The sequence below is a fragment of the Channa argus genome, chromosome 7, assembly GCF_033026475.1.
Source record: "Channa argus isolate prfri chromosome 7, Channa argus male v1.0, whole genome shotgun sequence".
NCBI lineage: Eukaryota > Metazoa > Chordata > Actinopteri > Anabantiformes > Channidae > Channa > Channa argus.
The window spans coordinates 12,248,800-12,270,722 of NC_090203.1; the positions used below are offsets into that span (position 1 = coordinate 12,248,800).

At 37.6% G+C, this 21,923-nt stretch overlaps 2 protein-coding genes across 11 annotated transcripts in view; one reads left to right on the plus strand and one right to left on the minus strand.

The window, feature by feature from the left end:
* Positions 1 to 21,923, minus strand: part of adam22 (ADAM metallopeptidase domain 22) — a 56,978-nt gene that overhangs the window by 11,558 nt on the left and 23,497 nt on the right. For 9 of the 10 annotated variants that reach the window (XR_010914759.1, XR_010914760.1, XM_067508988.1 and 6 more), the window contains 18 exons: positions 20,204 to 20,267; positions 8,948 to 9,014; positions 8,740 to 8,816; positions 8,292 to 8,366; positions 7,600 to 7,671; positions 6,479 to 6,645; positions 6,309 to 6,393; positions 5,970 to 6,060; positions 5,790 to 5,841; positions 2,454 to 2,553; positions 2,303 to 2,374; positions 1,507 to 1,599; positions 1,290 to 1,370; positions 1,116 to 1,166; positions 967 to 1,030; positions 733 to 838; positions 529 to 648; positions 132 to 300 (listed from right to left, as the gene is read on the minus strand). Coding sequence is in view for 8 of the 10 variants with exons in the window: in XM_067508988.1 (XP_067365089.1) it covers positions 132 to 300; positions 529 to 648; positions 733 to 838; positions 967 to 1,030; positions 1,116 to 1,166; positions 1,290 to 1,370; positions 1,507 to 1,599; positions 2,303 to 2,374; positions 2,454 to 2,553; positions 5,790 to 5,841; positions 5,970 to 6,060; positions 6,309 to 6,393; positions 6,479 to 6,645; positions 7,600 to 7,671; positions 8,292 to 8,366; positions 8,740 to 8,816; positions 8,948 to 9,014; positions 20,204 to 20,267 (1,606 nt within the window). In the remaining 2 variants the exon portion in view is untranslated. The remainder of the gene's footprint in view (positions 1 to 131; positions 301 to 528; positions 649 to 732; positions 839 to 966; positions 1,031 to 1,115; positions 1,167 to 1,289; positions 1,371 to 1,506; positions 1,600 to 2,302; positions 2,375 to 2,453; positions 2,554 to 5,789; positions 5,842 to 5,969; positions 6,061 to 6,308; positions 6,394 to 6,478; positions 6,646 to 7,599; positions 7,672 to 8,291; positions 8,367 to 8,739; positions 8,817 to 8,947; positions 9,015 to 20,203; positions 20,268 to 21,923) is intronic. The other variant, XM_067508989.1, reaches the window with a different exon arrangement.
* cldn12 (claudin 12) lies at positions 9,891 to 13,677 on the plus strand. Its single transcript, XM_067509005.1, has 3 exons — positions 9,891 to 10,049; positions 11,447 to 11,708; positions 11,796 to 13,677. The coding sequence occupies exons 2-3, from the start codon at positions 11,490 to 11,492 to the stop codon at positions 12,591 to 12,593; spliced, it is 1,017 nt and encodes a 338-aa protein (XP_067365106.1). The 5' UTR covers positions 9,891 to 10,049; positions 11,447 to 11,489; the 3' UTR covers positions 12,594 to 13,677.

A 21,923-nucleotide genomic window follows, 5' to 3' on the forward strand; every position in this document is an offset into this window, starting at 1 on the left:
AACTGTCCATGTCTCTATGATCTAAAGCAAAATCTTTATTATATCTGATATTAAGAAATGTTTAGCCAGTATGATCTGCGAAGAGCTTTAGCTAAATTGTTTAAACAGTACATGTGTACACTTGTTTGTACCCCATGTCCAGAGCAGATGGTCTTGTCGGTGGTGCCGGGGCAGGTGCTGAAGTTGAACTGTTGGATGGGGAGGCATTTGTGATTGAAACAAATTCTGTCTGTCCCGCAGGCTGTCCCATCTTCCACATATCCCAGGTCACTGTCTCCATCAATCAGCACGTGGGCACCACTAAACAATAAACATCAAGGATTTACTCACAAGCTTGCAATAATAAGAAGATGGTGTTTTGTGTTGTGTCTGTGCAGTTTCAGCACTGTTTTCTTTTTTTTGTTGCTGTTGCTTAAATTACAGATCCAGCTAAAAAAAACTAATGCAAGGCTATAATACATATACTAAACCTCATCAACAACATTTTTAAACAGTGTTTAAAAAGTGTTTCTTCTTAACGATGCATACCTGCAATCAAGAGAAGCACTGTGTCGGGCCACCGAGAAAGAGGTGAGCCCACCCTGCAGTTCTCCCAGTCGTGGGGCAGGTGAGATGTTGGAGCACAACAGGTACCCACAATGAACATCCCTGAAACACAAAGGTGTAACCACAGATCAAGTGGAGAGAAGAAGCCACAAATGTGCAGATTATTCACAGAAATGACTGACGTACTGTTTGTTGCACTGAACCCAAGTGTCCTTGTCTTTCCCACAGTTGCCCTTCTCTGTCCCTTCAATGTTGAGCTTCTCGTAACAGAACTTGTCGGCCGCTGTTGCCTCTGAAGTAAATGACACCACACAACCAACATTAAGTTCCAGTCCTAGTTTATCTCTGTCAGCCCTGAAAGAGGTGTTAATACAGCAATGAATGGGCATCTCTCAGGTTTGTCAATAAAATCATACGTACTCTCTCCCCAGATGTATTTGCACTGTCTGTCTTTAGTTTTACATCTTCCATTGAAGCAGCGGCCCTGTAGAGAAAAATGTGTGCAGGAAAATGTCAATTGGTAGAGGGTTATTTCTTAAATGTGAAATAACCAGCAGTAATTGTCTCACCTGGTCCTTTTCACATGTGTAGCCATCCATCTTGTGCACATTTGGTGGACACTGCAAAAAGAAAAAGAAAAGGACACTTCAGAATCACCTTGGTGCATGAGCTATGCACATCCTACAATGTACTGAATATTAAGTGCAGCTGCAGACAGGAGTAAGAAGGAAGCTCACACCCACCTGACTTGAGTTGCCTGTGCAGTTTTCTGGAATGTCACAGTCATTCACTGCATCTCGACACACAACTCCCATGAACTCCATCTGCGGCAGACACAAAATGCATACAGTACGGTCTATAGTTTTTATGAACTATACATTCTCTGGCTGGCATTCTCTGTTTTTACGCAGTGTGACTCCAAGCAAACAATCAAAGGTGTAAAAGTGGTCGGTTTTGTACCTGGCAGTTGTTGCAGCAGAGTCCGTTGCTACACTTTGAGCCTTGAGTCAGGGTGCATTTCTTACAGCAGATGTCTCCCTCTCTGGCACACTCCTAAAAATGACAGACAAACAAAAAGATTTTTTCCCTCACATCATCTCATCTTATAAATTATTTAAAGACAGCTCTATAATGATAATAGCTGTTCACACTGTGAACAGCTGCTTGATTTCAGTAACATGACTTCATTATTAATACAGAATATTATGCAAGTTCATTCTAACTCATTCATGGCTCCTACACAAAGACAGATGTGGAAAATACCACATCACAAAAAAGGACAACATGAAATCTTAATTAAATCACCACAGTAAAGCCCCTAAATAATAAATCAAAACACTCCCTAGCTTATTTCTCAGTCAACCCCGTCGGGGAACTTGAAAAGTCTCAGTGCTTGCACAGTGCAAGTCATTAACTGTTTGATCAAAGGAATTGAAATGCATGTCAGCAAGAGACATCTCACCGTGACTCCTAATGGAAGACTAATGTTCATATATTCAAGTTTTAAAATGTAATTCTGTTTTACATTAACGTAAAAGTAAACCAAATGGACATTTAAGCAAACAATAGATGTAAATTCAACCTTTGACAAAGAGGTTTATGCCAGTTGATGGAATAGAAAACATGGTACCAGTAATCCAAAAGTTACTATGTACAATCTAATAAGGAAAATTAGCCCCTAACTTTGGCCCTACATAAGTATGAAGTTAACCCTTTCGAATACATAATGTGTTTCTATTTGCATCTTTTAACTTACCGCTGGGCTGCCACAGTCACACTCCTCTCCTGGCTCCACAAACCCGTTACCACAGTCTGGAGGATCCAACAACTGAGAGGGAATATAAACATTTAAACTTCTAAGAAAATATCTTCAGGTATGTGTGTGTTTGTGTGTATGTGGCAAGTACCTTTGTAGGTTTGTTGAATAGACAGGCTCCTCCGCCACTGTTTAAAAAGTTATAGTACTCCTCCACATTGCAGTCAGAGAACCTCTTGGGCAGGTAGAAGCTGTTTAACACAAGTGCATTATATTGTGCCATTACCATGAATGCAGTATAGACAGCAAGAACCCACGTAAATTAACTTTTCATACCTCAGACTTAGTTTCAATGGTACAGACAATACCATAGGAGGTTTGTTTTTATATATCTGTGTTTATTTTTTAATTTTGCAAAAGGTGGTTTGTCATTTATAAATCGTTACTCCATACACTGTGTATTTCAGGTAATACGACAGTTTTACCATACTCACAGTTCAGAGAAGATCCTTACTACAACATAAGTATAAATACAGCATAGTTGACATTGTAAAGATGTGTATGAAGATATATGTAAAATGTAGATGGATCTAAGATGCATTAATGAGTTTGTCCTAAAAATGAACCTGAACATTGTGGAGAAAAGGACTTAAGCTGTTATTGCATTGTCATTTGATACTCTGTCCCCAGAACCATAACAACCTAATTTTTTAAATTTAAGACTTTCTCTGAACAGAAATCAGGCTCTTAAATGCTGCATGTAATTGCTTTGATTTTCCCTTACAGTAATAATAATGCAGCTTGATGAAACATTTGACCAAATGTTTTTCCTTCCACTTATGATCAGACATTCTGTAATTGTAATAAAATTGACAAAAACACAAAATGCCTTAAATAATGTGTAAATACACTAAAATACTGCAGAGTATTGTTCCCAGTTTTGACACTGCTGCAGACCTTTAATTATGATCAGGACTGGTACAAGAGACAATGCATTAAAGGGACAGATGTATTGGGAGTTGAAGACACTCAGGGGCTATGAGAATTCATAGCTATTTGACTAACCAGAGCCACATACAGAGATGATGATTGAACAAGGACGCAGTAATAATGTTTTGATTATGGATGAAGTACACCACAATATTTCACTACAGATTTCCTAATCTGACTGTGTTTAAAGTTGTCCCAGTTTGCGCCAGGATTGAATAATGTTAAAATCTTGTCGTGTTCATTACTTTTAAAACAGCAATCTGACGTCCGAGATGACAAGCTTGAACGACTCATGGATCAACAGAATAAGAATAATTATTATCATGTGACTAATTACTTTTCATGCCATGATTTACAGTATTGCTTTTTGTGCCACCAGGGCATCAAAATATGCACTTCAAAAGTTATTTTTTTTATGTGTTAAGTAAATGTTCAGTAAGAGCTTTAATCTTTTTCCATTGATGTTCCTTCATTAATTTAGAGGCAGCCTATCACCACTTAGTGGTTGTTAGGAGGCATGGCACTGTCTGAACCACACTCAACCACAATCGATTACTTGTTTCTGCAATACTGCTCAAAATATGCAGGATAATTTCTTTCTAGTTAAAGTTCCACCCTTTAAAATACATATTTTGACTTGGTTTGTTCATGGAAACATCAACTCTTTCAAGAGAAGAAAACAGAGAGGAAATAATAGTTGTTTGTTCACATTTCTGTTTTAACATTAGTTTATAATGGGTATAGCTAAGATTTAAGGTTCCTGAAATAAGCTGACACCCACACTAAATAGTAATTACCAGACAGATCAACAAAAATGGAAACTTGCTCACACACCCACCCACACACACACACACATGCACACACACACATACAGTAGCTAAACCCTGTGAAAAAAATTTAAAATAGTAGTAGTCTGGTTAGATTGCTCAAACATGCAGGTGCTGAGAGTAAAGCAAACTTTCTGTAATGGACATGACTGAGGTAACTCATTGAATACAAGTGTCTGAAATACCATTAGCCTTATTTTATAAAATACAGATCTGAATTAGGTCCATCCACAGAAGACAGGATCAAAAGAGTGCACAGTCACAGTCACCTGTCCTCTGTAATGAGACCTCAGCAGGATCTGGGCAGGGAGTATCAGAGGAGTGTACTGTTGTTACAGGGAAATGAGGCAGGCATTGGCCTAAGATGAAAATGACATTGCAGACTGTTTCAATCGGTTAAGACATGGACTAAAATAACTTATGGACTGACTTTAAAAAGTAGGAGAGAGAAAGAGCCCATAATAAGGGATAATAATCAAATTAATAAAACTTTCTTGGTTGATCAGCCAGTGAAATTGGCCAAAAGCTGAAGAATAAGCATAAAGTACATGTGAAATTGTACAAAAATGATAATGAAAAATACAGCCAGTATATAACAAAGACGCAGCAAACTGTATTTGTTCATATCATTTGAATCGAACAAGAAGCTGGGGCCACAGTGGCTGTTGTGCTGTTGGGTGAAATGGGAAAGGGTGTGATGACTGACAACCCCTCCGAGGCAGCCAGTTGGTCCAAAACAGCACAGGCAACATTCTAGCCAAGCTTCTGCTCACCTGCTGTGCCATTTGGGATAGAGGGGGAATGCACACAAGTATTTAAGAAGAGGGGTATACACACAAACACAAAGCCTCTTGCACACAAGAATCATATCCTAATGCTCACTGTAACACAATGCTCAGTCACCGTATATGCACTGCAAATATATTTAAAGACAAACATGGTCATGGTTTGAGCATGAAATTGACAACAGACTGATTTATCAACTGTAACTGTAAGGATCTCAAAGAAGTTACATAACTGTGATGATAAGCTATGGAAAATAACCCTGGAGTGGCACCTAGTGGTTAATTTCAGAACTAAACAAACACTCTAGTTGATTTTTATTCCCAACAGAAATGGAAATTTGTGAAAATAAGTTCATTTTAGAGGACATTACAGAGAACTTTATAGTCAACTACAAATCAACACTAAGGTTATTCAGTTTACTTTGATCATATAATTTAATTAATCTTTAAATGCTCAAGATGTTGAGGAAATTATTTTGTAGTATTTATTTCTGGTCGGTTTCAGATTATGAACACATATTGTTCACATATTAACTACTGTTAAAGCCAATTTAACTGTTGCGAGACAATAACATCCATGAAACAATATAGAAAGAAAGAATCTTTTTTTCAGAGATTTGGATGATATGTCAACACTTTTCAAACTTATGATGTGATTCAAATCTGTTGGGACACTAATGAAAAAAGTAATACCTGCACATTTAGCCCAAAACACATATTAGCTGAAATGTTTGATCCCAGTTGGAGTTCAACACTAAGATTTGTTTGTGAAACTCTGATGACATAAATACTGCATCAACAGCATCTGTGAAAGATGACCATTGTGTCTACGAGAACCATGTATGACTTGATAGGAAATTTAAAAGCAATTTCAAAGTAACTTACCCAACATCATCCATGATACAGCCTGACCAACGGTCATTACATTTACATTCACCTGAAAGATAAACCAAAAAATAAAAAACAATGACACATTTACCACTTTTCATCACATAGAAAGCAGGCTTAAAATTATTTTATGTTTTAAAGGTACCAAATAAAAATCATCAAGGTTTGAATAAGTACCATTGAGGATTCTCTTCTTGTCAGAGAAAATACCAATGTTCTGTCCAAGAGACTGAGCAAGGGTTATGGCCATCTCATCCGTTTTCCCGTACTGATGGAGAGACAGAGAAGGAGCAAGAACAGCAACAAACAACCGGAGACAGAGAATACATTTTTATTAGATTAGTCCAGAAACATTATGTATTGGAAATAAGCTTACAAAATCTTTGCATTAATTTAGCTTCAGCTTCAGCTGAGAAAAGACAAAAGAGCGTGCATAATGCATCAGCATAAATGATTGTAAGGGCAATGATGTTCAATGTAAGACACGGAGTGTCAAAATCTGTGATTAAGACTTACCTCATTTACTCCACCTCCTTTAGTAAGGGAGCAAACGCCTCCCATATAAGAAGCTCCTCCCCAGCTGCTATGAAAACGATTCCCTCTGATGAGAAAAAGGACAGTATGTGTTAAATAAGGATACGTCAGGAACACAGTTCACAAGGAAATCCTAACAAGTTGGAACGTACGAGAAGAGGTGGACAGAGTCACATTTCTCTTTGATGAAGTCTTTTCGATACTTCATGAACTCCTTCAGTGTCACCATGGGGTCATCGTCGATGTTGAACTTGTTGTCAGCTGACCAGGTTTCCATGGCAACCAGCACAATCCGGGTGTTGAGCTGTTCTTTAAAAATCTGGGGAATGGAAGTAAATAAAAGTTTAAAAATCCTTGTCTAACTGAAAGTGGTAATATGCAGATACCAGGCGTTATTGCCTGATTAACAGGCATGTTTCATATTCGTCAGCATCTCCAGATGTTAGTTTGACAGCACCAGTCAAACAGTCAGTATGATCAGTAGGGTCCTGCCACCAGATACCAGCACATAGCAGGCAGCTAAACTGAGTCAACAAGAGTAACAGTCTGAAGGGCGAAGCAGGAGTGAACGGGATGGTAAATACAATTGTTTGCTTTCATAAGATGAAAATCTCTTGTGCTCCTGAACTAGACAGACACTGTAAGAGAGGAAAAGAGCAACGCCTGTGTGTTTAAGCTGAATGCCAGCAGTCTTATGACAAAGCTGAAAAGGGCTGTTTCACTCACTGTAATAGATATCCATGTTGTAACTTTAATAATATTTTTGTGTAATAATATTCATTGCCAAGCACAGGCAATTACAGCACCTAATGTCCCGGTGAATGTGGCCACAGCATGGCACACACACAAAAAAGGACTTGTATACAGAAATCAATGTGTACTTCCCAAAGAGAACCTGCTTCACATGATCGTCCTCAAGGGCACCACAGACGCATGACCCTTCTCAGGGTTCATCCACCTATCATCTTACCAACATGACCCAGTAGCAGGTCAGATTTCAGTAACAGCACACAGATGTGGCTACAAATAATCAAACATTGCAGTGTCTGCCTCAGTGCTGTTGAGATGCCACTGCCACTTCAGTCCTCTGAGACCTGAAAACTCATGACTGGCTGGTTAATGGCTGTTTGCAGCATATTATGAACCAGGGGAGGTTTTAAATGGGGGAGAGAGAGGTTGGTTAAATGAGAAAAAGGGGCAATGTGTGCTCAGCTCCAATACCTGGGACTGCTTGTGGCAAGCTTTCCAAGAAGAGGATCAATATTTTTCTTACCATGTCAGCCATATTGACCACTGACTTAGCATAGTTATTTGTGTGTCCAACGGAAAGCCGATGTTTCTTATACTGGAGGGAGACAAAAGAGAGACACACAGAGGGATGCAGAGAAAACATAAAAATGGGATACATAATCTCGAACAAATTCATTTTGAGCTATTTAAATGTAAAATAGAAGCATTGTTTGCACATTTGATTCAACTCAAATATCTCTCTTAATGTGTGCAAATCAAAATCAGTCACAGTAGATGGTAGACAGGCATATTTGGATCATAACATTTGCACTATAAATTGTGCAAGAACTTTTAAAATACTGAATCTTGTCCACGCAGCTCCCCACACGTTTTCAGAGAGTAAAAGGTGCTAAAATTCTATCTTTTATTACAACAAAAAAATCCCATTAAATAACCAAAATAAAACGTTTATCTACTAACAAACAAAAAGTATTCTCTATGGTAACCAAAACCGGATGTGGTTTTTGTTTCTGCTGTAGAGCTCCTCAGTTATCCAAAAACAATTAAAACACATCTGTGAGCCATATTTTTGCACCGTGGCACACTCCTGTTTTATAATGATCAGGTGCAGACACATCAGTTTAATTTTTATATTTTATCGTCACATTCATATTTCAGAATTGATATTTTACACTATACAATTTATCATAACAATCAATTTAGTTAAAGGCTTACCATCAAATGGTCATTGATGACCATTAACTCAATGTATTTGGTCTCATCTTCTACACTGTGTGACACATGTGGAGCCTGAGAAAAACAACAGAGATACAGACAAAATCAGTAAAGATGAGCTTTGTGAAGTTAAATCAGATTTAAAAAAGCCTCCACTGATTATGTAAATATTTAATAAAAAAGAAGAGGAGGAGCAGAGAGAGCTGGGTGAAAAGCTCTTGTGTGGGAGGAGAACAGGAAGTAGTACTCTCTTTAGCTTTGTGAAATAAGATAATGCATGGGAAACAGAGTAATCAGGTTTGAATAAACAGCATTTAGACTATTATTATTTCCTAAAGTCTCACAAACACATGTGCAAAACACAAAGTAAAGTCAATAAGAGTCTATGGGTATCACTCGACCAATGATGACAATACAAAATAAAGATAGTACTTCAGCAGACTTCTACCTGTCTCCTTTTTCTCCTGCGAACAACCTTTGATCCAGGAAATGGAGGGCTAGGAAAAGGCGGCTCTGGAAGATCACCTGGGAATTGCAATCAACTGTCAGGAACAATTTCTATAAATCAGTCAGATATACTTTACATTTGTTATAAATATGCTTCCATAAATATTAATTGCACATTAAGTAATTTTTGTGTTCAGGCTTTATCTTACCATCAAGGAAACCATTAAATCCCTCTTGCCCAGCAGATTTATATATCATGTGAATGCGGACATCTCTCTGAAAGACAAAAAACAAATTAATTCAATCAAGTTTCTCAATATAAAAAATGTGGAAATCGCTGATTTGCAGGAAACCATTACTTTAAGGATTGAAGTCAAATGGTTCAAGAGCCACAAACAGATGTGCAGGGCATACAGATGAATTATGTCAGAAGGAATATTTTTTATTTCTCTTTTTTTTTTGCTTTTACTTCTTTCAAGGATTGAACTACAAATTAAGCACCACTGTTCAAATTCATCTGATAAAGCGCTTTGAGTGCCAATATGTAGAAAAGCATAAAAATAACAAAGTAACCTATGTTATAAAATATATACTCTATGCTAGTCTGCTTGTTTGATGTAAAACCAAATTAACACATTTCAGTCCTGTATACTGGTTGTGTAGTAAGTACTATTTTGTTAATCCTGTATACAAACACACATACATAAGGAGTATTTCTCTTATGTGCACGTGCATCCAGCTCTCTTCTTTGTCTTTTCAATCCATCTCCCTCTCTCTCTCACACACACCTTAAATGCTTTATTTTAATCTGTGATTTATTCACGAGCACCTAAATTCAGTGCAACGACAACAAAAAGCTGAATTATTTGAAAAAAAATCTGAATTAAGCTGAACTAAATTGCTCATACTCTACCAATACATTTGAAAGAGTACTTTCGTAAATAATTTGCTCCTACTGTACCAAAATGCCATATGACAACAGCAATGTATGGTTAAAAAAATATGTATTGTAATGTTGTTTCTATTTTTGATCAATTGATATTGTATTTATCTTTATTGTTGCTCGCGTCAATACTTTATCTACTTTATAAACTATTTGATTTACAAGAACAAGTCCACAGGGTCAAAACCTGTGAGACAGCGCCGAGAGAGAAAAAAACCCAGTGGATCTCAGACCACATCCTGTTTACGCTCTGTTTTGCGTTAATGTTCCTGAAACAGCTTTGGTTTAGGCTGAAGTGTGTAAGGGAGGACCGGGCTGAAATGCCACCATCTTCGCTGTGAAGAAAACTGAACAGCTGGAAATAAAAGGTATTGTAACGTTAGTTTATGATAAAAGTAGTTCAGATACCGTTTTGGAGTTTCACATCGACGGGACGCAACAGGTTGCTATAATGCTAACGGTTTAGCACCGGCTAGCTCGTTATTGTTAACGATTTAGTGTCGAGTGAGAAGGTGTGCTAGTTCATTCGTGTCACAGTTTTCACGTTAATTTAATTTATTTCAGTTAGCACGACACTTGACACATGACAGTATTCGTTAACTAGTGTTTGCCTTTAGCGGTAGCTGGATAGAACTACCCACCCAGTTAGCTTACCGCGCTAGCATAGCTGATACCGCAATTATAGCTTTCGAAATACCTATTATCACCAAGTTACTGTGTGACTCAGTATCAGTTATGTGTTATTTATATTTTAGTCTTGGTATGTATGCGGTTAGTTTGAGGTCTGCAAACTTTATGACTTTATTATTTAATCTTTTACATTTATTACTTCATCATATAAAAATGTCTTGAGGTGAATCTTGTAAAGTGGCGATAAATAAAGCAGAAATGAAAGCAATACACATTGTTTGTATGATTCCATACTTGGCTATTTAAACAGATTCAATAAAAAAAATATAGTACAGCAAAACAGGTCTTAATAAAAATAAGAAAGATGCATTTGTATGATGATTCAAAAGATCCAAGCATCAGATCCTCACTCTGGAAGCTCCAGACCTCTGGGGCACTGTCCGCAAAAAGCCTGTTCACCTGGATAAAGTTTGCAGATATAGAAGAACCTTGACTGAGGCAGCACCTTAGTTTGTATTGAACCAGCAATTCATCAATACAGCCAGAAGCTATGCCATGAAGCACTTTAAACTTAATCATATATGCATTAACCCAACAAATTTCAGCTGAAAGCAACATTTTACGGCTTTAACCTGAGTACAGCATAATTCAAATATCTAAAATGTATTACATAAAACCATATATTGGTTTTTCAAATTTAAGTTGAAACAAAGCCATGATCATTCACTGTGTCATGCTGTGTCTGATTCAATTACTCTTTGTGTAGCTGTACAGCCTGTATATTGCACTGCATTATAGACATTCTTGGTCTGCAGCCTCAGCCATCAACTCATTCTGACTTTGTTAGCTAATTAAATGAGAACATTGTTTCTTCCTTACCAGATTTGAGGTCAGCCACACTTTGTGAATAGAAATATGAGGGGATTGGCCAAAGCTAGGTCAGTCTGTGGCACAGTAGGTTTCAGTAGTAACAAGGCCATTCAGAAACAATTGTATTACCATGTCCTTTTCTCAACTTCAGAAGTTTTGTATACAGATAAATTGTGTTATTCAAACATATTTTATGGCCTCATTCATTTCCACAGCAAGGATGACTTGTTTCTGTTTGACTTTCTCACTTTATCCATTTAAATAGGAACTCTTTTCTTGGACCCAGATCCAGACAGCACTGACAAACCATGTCGTGCCGCAACATCCACGCCACCAACGCTTTTGCCTTTATCATTGCCTTTGTATGTGTTGGAGGGATTGCTGTGGCAGCAATACTCCCACAGTGGCGTATAACAAGACTTGTTACCTTCAATCGCAATGCCAAGAATGTCAGTGTGTATGATGGGCTATGGGCTAAATGTGTGCAGCAGGATGGCTATTCAGGATGTTACTACTATGATTCAGAGGTAAAAGAAATCTGCTCTCTTCTGCTTTTGCTTCTCTTATATGCACTAAACTATTCTAAGAGAAATTATGTTTTCTTATGTATCTAGTGGTACTCTAAAGTGGACCAGCTGGACCTACGGATATTGCAGTTCTGCCTGCCCACAGCCCTGCTGTTTGGATCACTAGCTTTGCTGCTATGCATGGCTGGGATGTGTAAAACCTGCTGCTGCTCAGACAAACCTGAACCAGACATTAAAACTCTAAGATTCCTGGTTAACAGTGCAGGCTGTCACCTGGTGGCTGGGATGTTCTTGTTCCTGGGTGGAGCTATCGCTGTTGCCCCCTCAGTTTGGTTTTTGTTCCATACCAAAGAGTTAAACATGAGATATGACAACATTTTCTCAGATGGGTTTGCTGTCTATGTATCAATTGGCTGCTCTGGTGGACTGATGCTGGCTGCGCTGTTGATGTTCATGTGGTACTGTATGTGTAAGAAGTTGCCATCACCCTTTTGGTTACCCCTGCCCAACATGCCAACCTCTTTATCAACCCAGGCTCTCACTAGCAATGGATACCCTCCCTCCCCAGTGTATGGGACTCAGCCCTTCCCACCACAAGTTCTTAACCCCCCCACGGTAATTGACACACAGCCTTATGTGCCTTCCCAGGGCTATGTACAGAGTGTGGTCGCCCCTGCACCATCCCAGGTGTACATGTCTCACATTTCTGCTCCAGATGGGTATGGATCAGAGGTGGGAGGGACCCAGGCCTACAGCTATGCACCCTCGCAAAGCTATGCTCCTTCTCAGGGCTATGCATCCAGCTATGCAGGTCACCGCTATTCCACCCGCTCACGGATGTCTGCCATAGAGATTGATATTCCCGTGCTGACACAGGGAGACTAACAAAAGAAAGGCTATAACCTTAGCTTTTGTCCTCATACCTCCATAAAGTTCACTATTAATAAAACTAATAGAACTTGATAGATAAAAGGTAATAACATGAAGGCCATTTACAGCCTCTAGAGTGATGGCTTCAAGAATTCAGTCAGTCAGTCTGTCAGTCTGGACTGTAAATTGCTAATTGTACAAGATGAAAGCCAGTCAAAACAACCCTGGTGGTTTTAAATGAAGGATGACATTTCCTTTAAAACAAAGACTAAAGCACTGGTGGAAACAGCACTGTTTTCAGATAAGTAATGTAGAAAGGGAAGAAAATACATTTTCATTTGTAACCAAAAATGCATAAGGAACCAATTAGATTTATTGAGAGATATTGGTTATGAAGTATTGTACAAGCAGAGTGTGATCACTAAACAAAAGCTCTTCGCTTCTAGAAGTGGCCAGTGGACTTGCTTACAATCGTCATGCAAACATTTCCCAGTATTTGGCTGGTCACTTTAAATAAATTTCCAGTGTGACAACAGATCATGAAAAGCCTTAGGTTTCATGTTCATAGACAATTTATATTTCACTGTTACATCCACAGCATACTTTATAGAGGTCTTTTGTTATCACTACTGATCAAACACTGACTCTTAAACTTAAAATTCTGTAATTAAATGGGCAAACTACTAAGTAACGTTTTGTATCTGTTATGCAACATGAATTGTTGATAATGTCACTGCCGTGAAGAGCAGCTACTATTAAATGCACTAATTATGTAAAAACTGCCCGTTTTTATTGCCTTTGTTCACTTTTGTTTAAATGTATGTATGACCTCTAACATATTTATCTTAACATGTAAGTTTTTAGATATTTTTAAAAAAGATGGCACTAAATCTGTTAGCTATTTTAAATGTAATGTTCAGATACTGATTTAGATTATTGTGAGATACATTTTGATAATGAGCTGTAATGTTAAATAAAAATGACATGATGAGAGTGCTGTTCATTTCTTCAATGTGTCAGCTGATTGAAGTAGGAGAATCACAAGATGAATATGTGAGATGTTGCATTTGTCTGTTATACCATTAAACAAATGACATTATCTGGTGTGATTTGGCTTTTCTGGTTCAGTGGTGATAGTATCTGTGATTAGGCCAAGTTTCCCAGTTTATTTGTTGCCTTTCGTATTTTTTGTTGTGTGTATTGTACCTACTATGGTATTGTATAAGGTCGATATAGTCACTTGCTTTTCTAAACTGTCATCTTTAGTATTTTTATCAAAGCATATATATGGGAATGCATTTAAATACTTCTTTATGTGCTAGGGTAACAATGACATCTATTTAAAATTCACCAATTTTCTTAATTGATTAAAGCTAATCAATATCTGTGATTGTGACCAAAAAAAAGAGTTGGTGCAAAACTAGATAAGACAGTACTTTGTTGATCCTCAGGAAAAGATTGTGTTCTACAACTGCACAGCAAGTATTGATGTGGAAAAATGTTAAGTGGGACTTAGCAGCTTTCAGACGCCCTGAATTACAAACTGGAAGAGAAATTTAGTTCTTTTGTGCTCCATTGCTGATTTTAAACTCTTTTATTAATACACTTCATTCTCCTATACAGCAACTGTTTGTAATGCCACACATTGCCACACAAGTAAATAATATTTTAAAATCACTTGTTCTACTTTAATTTTTCCTGCTGTTAGCTGTCTCATGAGCCAGGAAACAAAACTGAAATGGTTGAAAATCTACATTGCATTCAGTATTATTGCTGCCGATGCCATGCGTCTTTTACTCTTCAATTTTTCTATGTGTGCTTAAATTCATTTTCTTCTTTAACTTACACTTAGTTACCCACAATGACAATGTGAAAACATATTTCAGAATTGCCTGTAAATGTATTAAAAATAGAAAACTGAAAAAAAGTATCACATGAACATAAGTATTTAGACCCTTTACTCAGTACTTTGTTGCATTTAACAGCAATTACAGCTTCAAGCCTTTTTGACAATCACAACAAACTTTCTGCCATTTTTCTTTGCAAATCTCAAGCTTAGTCAGATTGGATTGGGACCATTGATGGACAGCCATTTTCAGGTCTCTCCAGAGAGGTTCAATTGGGTTCAAGTCAGGGCTCTTGCTGTCCCTCTCTAGGACAATCACAGAGTTGTCCCTCACCCACTTCTGTGTTGTCTTGGTTGTGTGAATAGTTGTTATGTTGGAAGGTAAACCTTCAGCCCAGACTGTGGTCCTGAGCTGTTTTGTATTGAGAATATCTCTCTACTTTACTCCATCCAGCATTTCCTTAACACTGACCAGGCTCCCAGTCCCTGCTGCAGAAAAACAGCCCCACAGCATGATGCTGCCGATGCCATGCTTCACATGATGGAACTGGGCTGGTGATGAATGATACCTGTTTTATTTCAGACATAATGTTTAGAACTAAAGCAAAAAGGTAGTAGATGGTACAAGAAAGTCTTTGTCACTGCAGATCACTAACTTGAGATTATTTTCACACTAACAAACACTTATTGGGCAATTTCACCAGTTTTCAACTTGCCTTCAATGGCTTGAATTTAGGGTGTCTATACACAATAATGCTTTTAAACTTCTCTCCGAATTCCCTATATTAAAATACCTCTCTCAGAAACTTGAGCTAAATAAGAAAAATTAGCACTATATTAACAGTGCAGTTTTTAACACTCGAGTGTTTTGTTTTATCTCTGATGTAGTTCAAGTGAACCAAGCAGCTGAATTAACATCGGCCTAAATTGCAACACTCATAAGTGGAACCAACTCCTTTGATGTGACTCTTTCAAGTTCAGTGGCTGATGATTTTTTAGAACATAATCCAAAGAAAAGAAAGGAAGGAAGAAAGACTATGATATAGGTGCTTTGTATTATTTTCAGCACACACACACAGTTCCATCCATCACTTACTGCTGAAATAACTAAAATAACTGTAATAAAGCATTTTACTTGACGCGTGCCTTCTTTGTTTTCCCAGCTCATCACTCCCAGCCAATCATCCCAGTTCAAAAATATACACACAGCATATAGACTCTGCGGGGTGTGTGAGATTAGTGGTCTAAACACAGATGGCTTTAATATGTCCTGCTACAAAGGGATAGGGGTGGTGCCTGTGTTGCCAAGAGAGATGGTACCTAAGACACAGACGGCTGGCTCATGAATATAAAGCAGAAAGGGGTAACATGTTTTTCATTTTCTCCCTGCATGTGTGAATGAACTAGTTCACGATAAGTAAGATGAAGGCAACACGAGGCCACAGGGAGACCCCCTTTAAAATATTCTATTTCCAGCTTGCATAAAAAAACCCTCCTTTTCGCACCTAATACCCTACAACCTGCCAGCACCCCCACCAACACACCCCTTTCTTTAAACTAATCTCCCCACCCCCAATGAGTGAAGACCATTATCGGCAGCCTCTCCTGAAGCAATTATAAAGCAGAGCATTTGTGGACATCACAGATGGGACGTCTGGGAATGTTTACAGAAATGCCAAGATACCAACAGTAGAACATGAAAAGATATTTAATTTAAAATTCCATAAAACAGATGAAAGTTACAAATTCTGAAATGGGTATGGATAACTAAAAAGACAGATTTTGGTCTGATGGTAAGTCAGCCAATCTGGTTTTTAGTAAAATGTGTCAATAATTTCTGCATGAATTTAACAAATATTTAAGGGTAACTGAGAAAAATCAATGTTGTGAAAATGGTAAATATCTGCTGAAAATTATTAAGCTCAAAGAACCACTGTGCCAAAACCGTATCTGTTAGCATTGCTGATTGATTAAAATGATTTATGCAATTAAAAAAAATAATAAAAAGGTCAATAATAATATATAATATAAATAAATATAATAATATTTAATAATATATGCACTGTGATGTATCATCTAGCAAATGCAGTAACACAAATGCATTAATGCTGTTTTCTAAGCATTAATTAGTTGTGGCTTAAAATAATAAGTTACAGCACCTATAAGAAAAATAGCATTCTATTTTGTCCAAAGAACTTAGGATGCAGGTGGCGCTGGAAAGATAATGCACAAAAGAACTAAACTAATGTTTTTTTTCTGCATATGCAAGCTAGCATCATACATCTTCAAAGTGTGGTGACTGTGTGTCTGTGTGCACACACTTACACAAGAAGTGCAAGATTAATCAAGCATGTGCAGTAGTGTTTTGGAACATGACATTCTTATCATGTGAACGTTAATTTTGGTGCTGTGTATTCTCACTCCTGTACTTTAATTGTCCAGAAGCCTATTTAGATAACACAATAAACACATAATCCATTCAGCTGCATAGGATGACAAGACTATGCAGGGTTTTCAGGACACACCATCGTCCTGTGTAACTTTTTGTGGCTTGGCAGGAGAAGGGCAGATGGATTTACCATATGGCTTATAGGAGTCATGCCGACTCTATCTCTACACCCTCCCCATCAGACCATGTTTTTTTCTATGACTTCCAACCAGATCTACAGCTAGACTAGTGATGCATCACAAGGCACAACTTATTAAAAACGTTACTGATTGAGCCAAAGTAAACTGCCAAAGTAAACTGTCAAAGGGACAAAGTGATACATAGACTGAAATTGGAATGGAGAAAGACATACACTCAGTGAAACCCATAGATGCAGAAGAGGAGAGAAAGTCAATGTGGACCATTGCCCAGGGAGAGCAGACATGCAGAGTTCAGTGCTGACAAACTGACAGTCACCGCTGGGCATGAGGGCAGAGCCGTACCCGACATTATCGAGCAGATACCAGCACTGCCACTTGAGGCAAAACCCTTTCCCCACCAAACATTATGTTCTATCTAATTTGTATACAAAGCATAGATCATTATCATATCATTTCAGATCTGCTGGTTTCCAACCACCTTTTTGAAAATATATTTCAGTCTGGAAAATGAAAAGCAAATGTGTCCAATGTGCAGTGATGGACGAACTCCTTTATTGAGTACAAGTAGTAATACCATGATGAAAAAATATTTAGCTACAAATAAATCACATCATTCATAATGTTACTTGAAGCTACAGTATGCAATTTAGCTTTAAGAAACTAACCTAAAGCTAAATTGCATATTGAAGATGATGAGATATTCAAATCTGTGCTCTTCTACAATCTGCTACATTCCATAACACTCTGAAAAGCCATTCAGGTATTAGTCATTACCAAATTATAATATATAGGAAGTCTGAAAAACTTCCTTATGATAAGAAATAATTGAAATTGTCCATAGAGAGTGTGTCTGTCTATTGCCATTTCATCATTTTCTAAGATAACCACAGATGTGCATTTCGGTCCTTGGTCTTTGTTTGGACAATACACAAAAAACAACATGGCTACATAAATTTAATTTGGCCAGTTGCCTGACAATAAATAAATTCAAAAAAGCAAAAACAATATCTTTGAACAATTACCTGAATAATTTGATATCTTTGTCTTAGCTGCATACTGTACATGATGAAGCAGATATCTTTTAGTTGTCTTTTTAATATTTTACATTAAGAAGTGTTTTTACCTCTACATGTATACAAAAAACAAACTAATAGAGAATCTCCCAATTTGTATGTGTATTTTACATCATTGTGTCTGTGTGTATGACTAAAAAAGGGGACCAAGATTCTCTGAAGGGAAGTGCTGCAGCAACACTCTGAGTCAAAATACCTCACTCCCTCTCTCAATAATTTAGTCTTTTCAGAAAACATTCGAGAGGAATGACAGAGGCAGAGGAGAAACGAAGAAGAGGAAGGGGAAAAGACAAAGTGACGGACGTGAAATAAATCCAGTCGGCTGAAGGATTTTTGTCTGCATCTTCTATCTTCTTCCAATTTCCTCAACTTTTTTTCAAAATGTTCTGCTGCTTTTTATAACTTCAAATGCACTCTTCTTTTCATTACCCTATTAATGTGATGCAGCAATTTTCATTACACGCCAAATGTTTCCTCTTTTTTACAGTTTCCCTACAGCAGATACAATTACAAGCAATGTGATTACAAAAATCAGTGACAATAATTTTACCAGTTATTGTGTTTGTGTTCTTGCTCGGGTTCCCCTCCCTCTGTCTATCTGCCTGCTCCTCATCTGTTTTCTCTTTGGTAACTTTCCTCTTTGCATTTGTACATTTGTAATGGTCTTCTAAATGCGTTTTTAGCACTAACAACATCCATGTGTACACAGCCACACAGGAACACACAAGCCCCTGACCTCTCTTATCATGTCTCATTTTGTCCCCTTACTGATTAACACCAGACACACACTTTTTCAGGACATTTTAATTAGAGCAGAAATTAAGTCTCACACACACACACACACACACAGTATCAGTGGCTGTGCAGTCTTTGGACAATCTCAGATCTGTCCCTTTGTTCTGGCCATAATCCGTGTAATTGTTATTATCTAATTAGCTGCAGACTTTTCTGCCGTCTTTAGGTCTTGTGATCCAGAATATATTTCTGTCCTGAGACCTGTGTATCACTCTCAGTGTTCATGCTGATTTGTAACCGAACCTGACTTTGTCTCAAGATCCTCTCTAGACAGTAACTGACACACGCAGGAATGAAAGCTGCCTGTCTGTGAATGTCTCTATGTATTGGCCCTGAGACTGGCAACATGTCCAGGGTGTACTGTACCCTGCCTCTCGTCCAATGACAGCTGGAGCGACTCCAGTGTCCCCGAACAAGATGACCTAGAACAAGTGGGTAAAGATAATGGATGGATGGATATTTATACTGTCAAATAGTTTGTTTTGAAAAGTTAGAAATGATCAGATGCAGCTGACCCCAAAAATTTAAGAATCTAGCAATTCTGATGGAGTGAAAGAACATTACATTACAACAAATAAGGTAGCAGTGGACTGAATACAAAGAGTAGTCTTACATGGACCTAGTTTTAAAGCAGGTAAAAAGGGGAACAATGTCCAGGTGCTGATGGTACTAAATAAAGATGAAACAAATGATGTAACAATATTGACTTTAACAAAGAGATACAGCTAGTGATTTTTTTTCCCCCTGGTCAAGTTAATTTGATAGTTATCTTCCCAATTCAATGTTAGTTGTAAAGTCTTTAGTAGACTAGAAAAAAGTGAAAAGTACCTGTCAAAACTTAAATATGCCATGTGATATTTTGAAATTGCTTGTTTTATACAACTGATAGTGCCCAAATATATTCACTTTATTATTCAATGTACCAAAAATTTCCATTTAACTCTTATATATTAAAAAATTGGGGCCGGTAAAGGTTGGGCATTTATGATTGCTTAATCATTAACATAACAATTTTAGCAAATTTCATTATGAAACCTTTGGCAAATAATAATTTACAGTAACTGTTGCAGTTTACTTTTTGTTAATTATTAGTGTTATATAATCAGCTAATCCAGTGTAACTTTAAAGGAACACAGAATAAAATCAAGCATTATCAATAAGCTCATCAGACCACTGCTGTAACAGACCCTAGACTTGGTCACAGAGGCAGTTGGATGTGTAGAGATTGTGGAAGAACAAAGTGGTAAATCGCCTTTAGAAATGCCATCACAGGCTCCAGCTAGTCCAAACATACATTTTCATTACAGTTGTGGTTTTCTTACATTGCTGCTGCTCTGTCCTCCAGGTTCAATCATGTAGGTGTTATTGCCATCGAAAAACATCCCACTGAAAGAGAAAGACACAGAAAGGGGAGAGAGAAAATATAAGTGCTGGTTTCTGTTGTTTTATTATTTATTAAATGTAATAATGTAATAATAATCTGAATTCAACTCAGATGTCAGTGTGATAGATTAGCCATTTCATGCCCAGGGGGTTTGTTGTATGATTTGAGCATTTGTCAGATTAATAACTGTAATGCACTCCAAAACGATGCAGTTCTTGACAAAATCCTCTACTATTCTTACAGCTGTGTTCTGCATATGAAAAGTTAAGAAGGGGTGGATGATTATGTGACACAAAAGGTTATCTAAGCATTTGAGAAATGCTTGGAGTAAGCTTCTTGAAGGTCAGCTTACTCCCCATCTGAATGTGCGCATGTCGACACAAATGGATATCATCTGCTAATTTGCTTTATATAAAGCTTTTAGGAGATTGGTGCGTTCAAACTATGAAGTCGGGAGGGTAAACGCTGCAGGTACACACAATCTGTCTTCTCTTTCAACACTAAGCTTTTTTTCTGCCTCTTTCTGGCCTCAACACAGAGAATTCACCTTCAACGCATTTTGTCCTGGTCTGGCATTAGAAAAGACACATTTTTTAGAGATGCAGATGTAAGTCAAAAGAAGTGGGGCCCAGTTGGAGGAAAGGGAATGTAAAAAATCTTTTGTTCATCAATCAGGATTTAACAGCAGTTAAATGATGACAGGCCACTGACAATCAAGTGTGATCAAACCACATCTAAACAGTGGATGTATGCCTTAAATGAATATCTGTGTGTCACTCAAAGTGATAAACATAGAGAGAATTTTTGCAGTTTTTTAAAGCTCTGGTTCAATTTCTCTGCTTTAGGTGTCATTTAAAAATCTTAACCTTACTGTGCACCCCCTGCTGAGCACCAAACATCAGAAAGATACAAGTTGAAGTCCTCTGTTAGGTTACTCAATGCCTAAGTAAAGTGCAAGTACCTGCCCATTAATGTACTGCAATACAGAAGAACTACCACATAAAATGCTTAACTGAAGCGGAAGTACTACAGACATTAGTACAGTATTGACAATTTGGTTACTGTAGTTATTAGTTACCACCTCTGGTCTTTATTCTAATAATTTCTCAGTCAGTATGATTAGAACTTAAATCATGCTCATGCAAACAGGAACTAGAGTCAATAGTGAGCTGTCTATATCTCCTGATGGATGTAGCTGAGAGCACCAGCCCTCTGAATAAAGCTAATATCCTAGATCACTGCAGGGTAAAGTTTCTGACTGTGTGGTGTGTGTGTTTGTGTGTGTTATTAGGAGAAAGACAGATAGAGACAGAGGGTGTGTGTGTGCGAATGAGAGTAGACAAAGAAGAGGGCAGGATGTAAATTATGGTAAGCACCTGACTAAGCATAAGGGAAATACTTTCTCCTAATGTCTATCCTCCCTGTCTGTCTCTAACTTACCCACTTGTGTGCCTGTGATTGTGTGTACACACACAAACAGCAGTACATGGAGGGTATATTATGGGTGTTTTGCTGTCTATTATCTTAGCTTGTGTATTTCTTTTCACGTTAAGAAAAAGCTATGCAAATCCCTAAATTCTTTCAATTTCAATCAAATAAATACGACTAACAGCTAATAATGCCAAGTCTGCAGAAAACCTTCTTAATAACAAATGAAA

Bases quoted from the DNA above. Each gene is read 5' to 3' on its own strand.
- cldn12 (XM_067509005.1), top strand. From the start codon at position 11,490: ATGTCGTGCCGCAACATCCACGCCACCAACGCTTTTGCCTTTATCATT. The intron at 11,709-11,795 runs GTAAAAGAAATC...TTATGTATCTAG, and splicing joins GTTACTACTATGATTCAGAG to TGGTACTCTAAAGTGGACCA.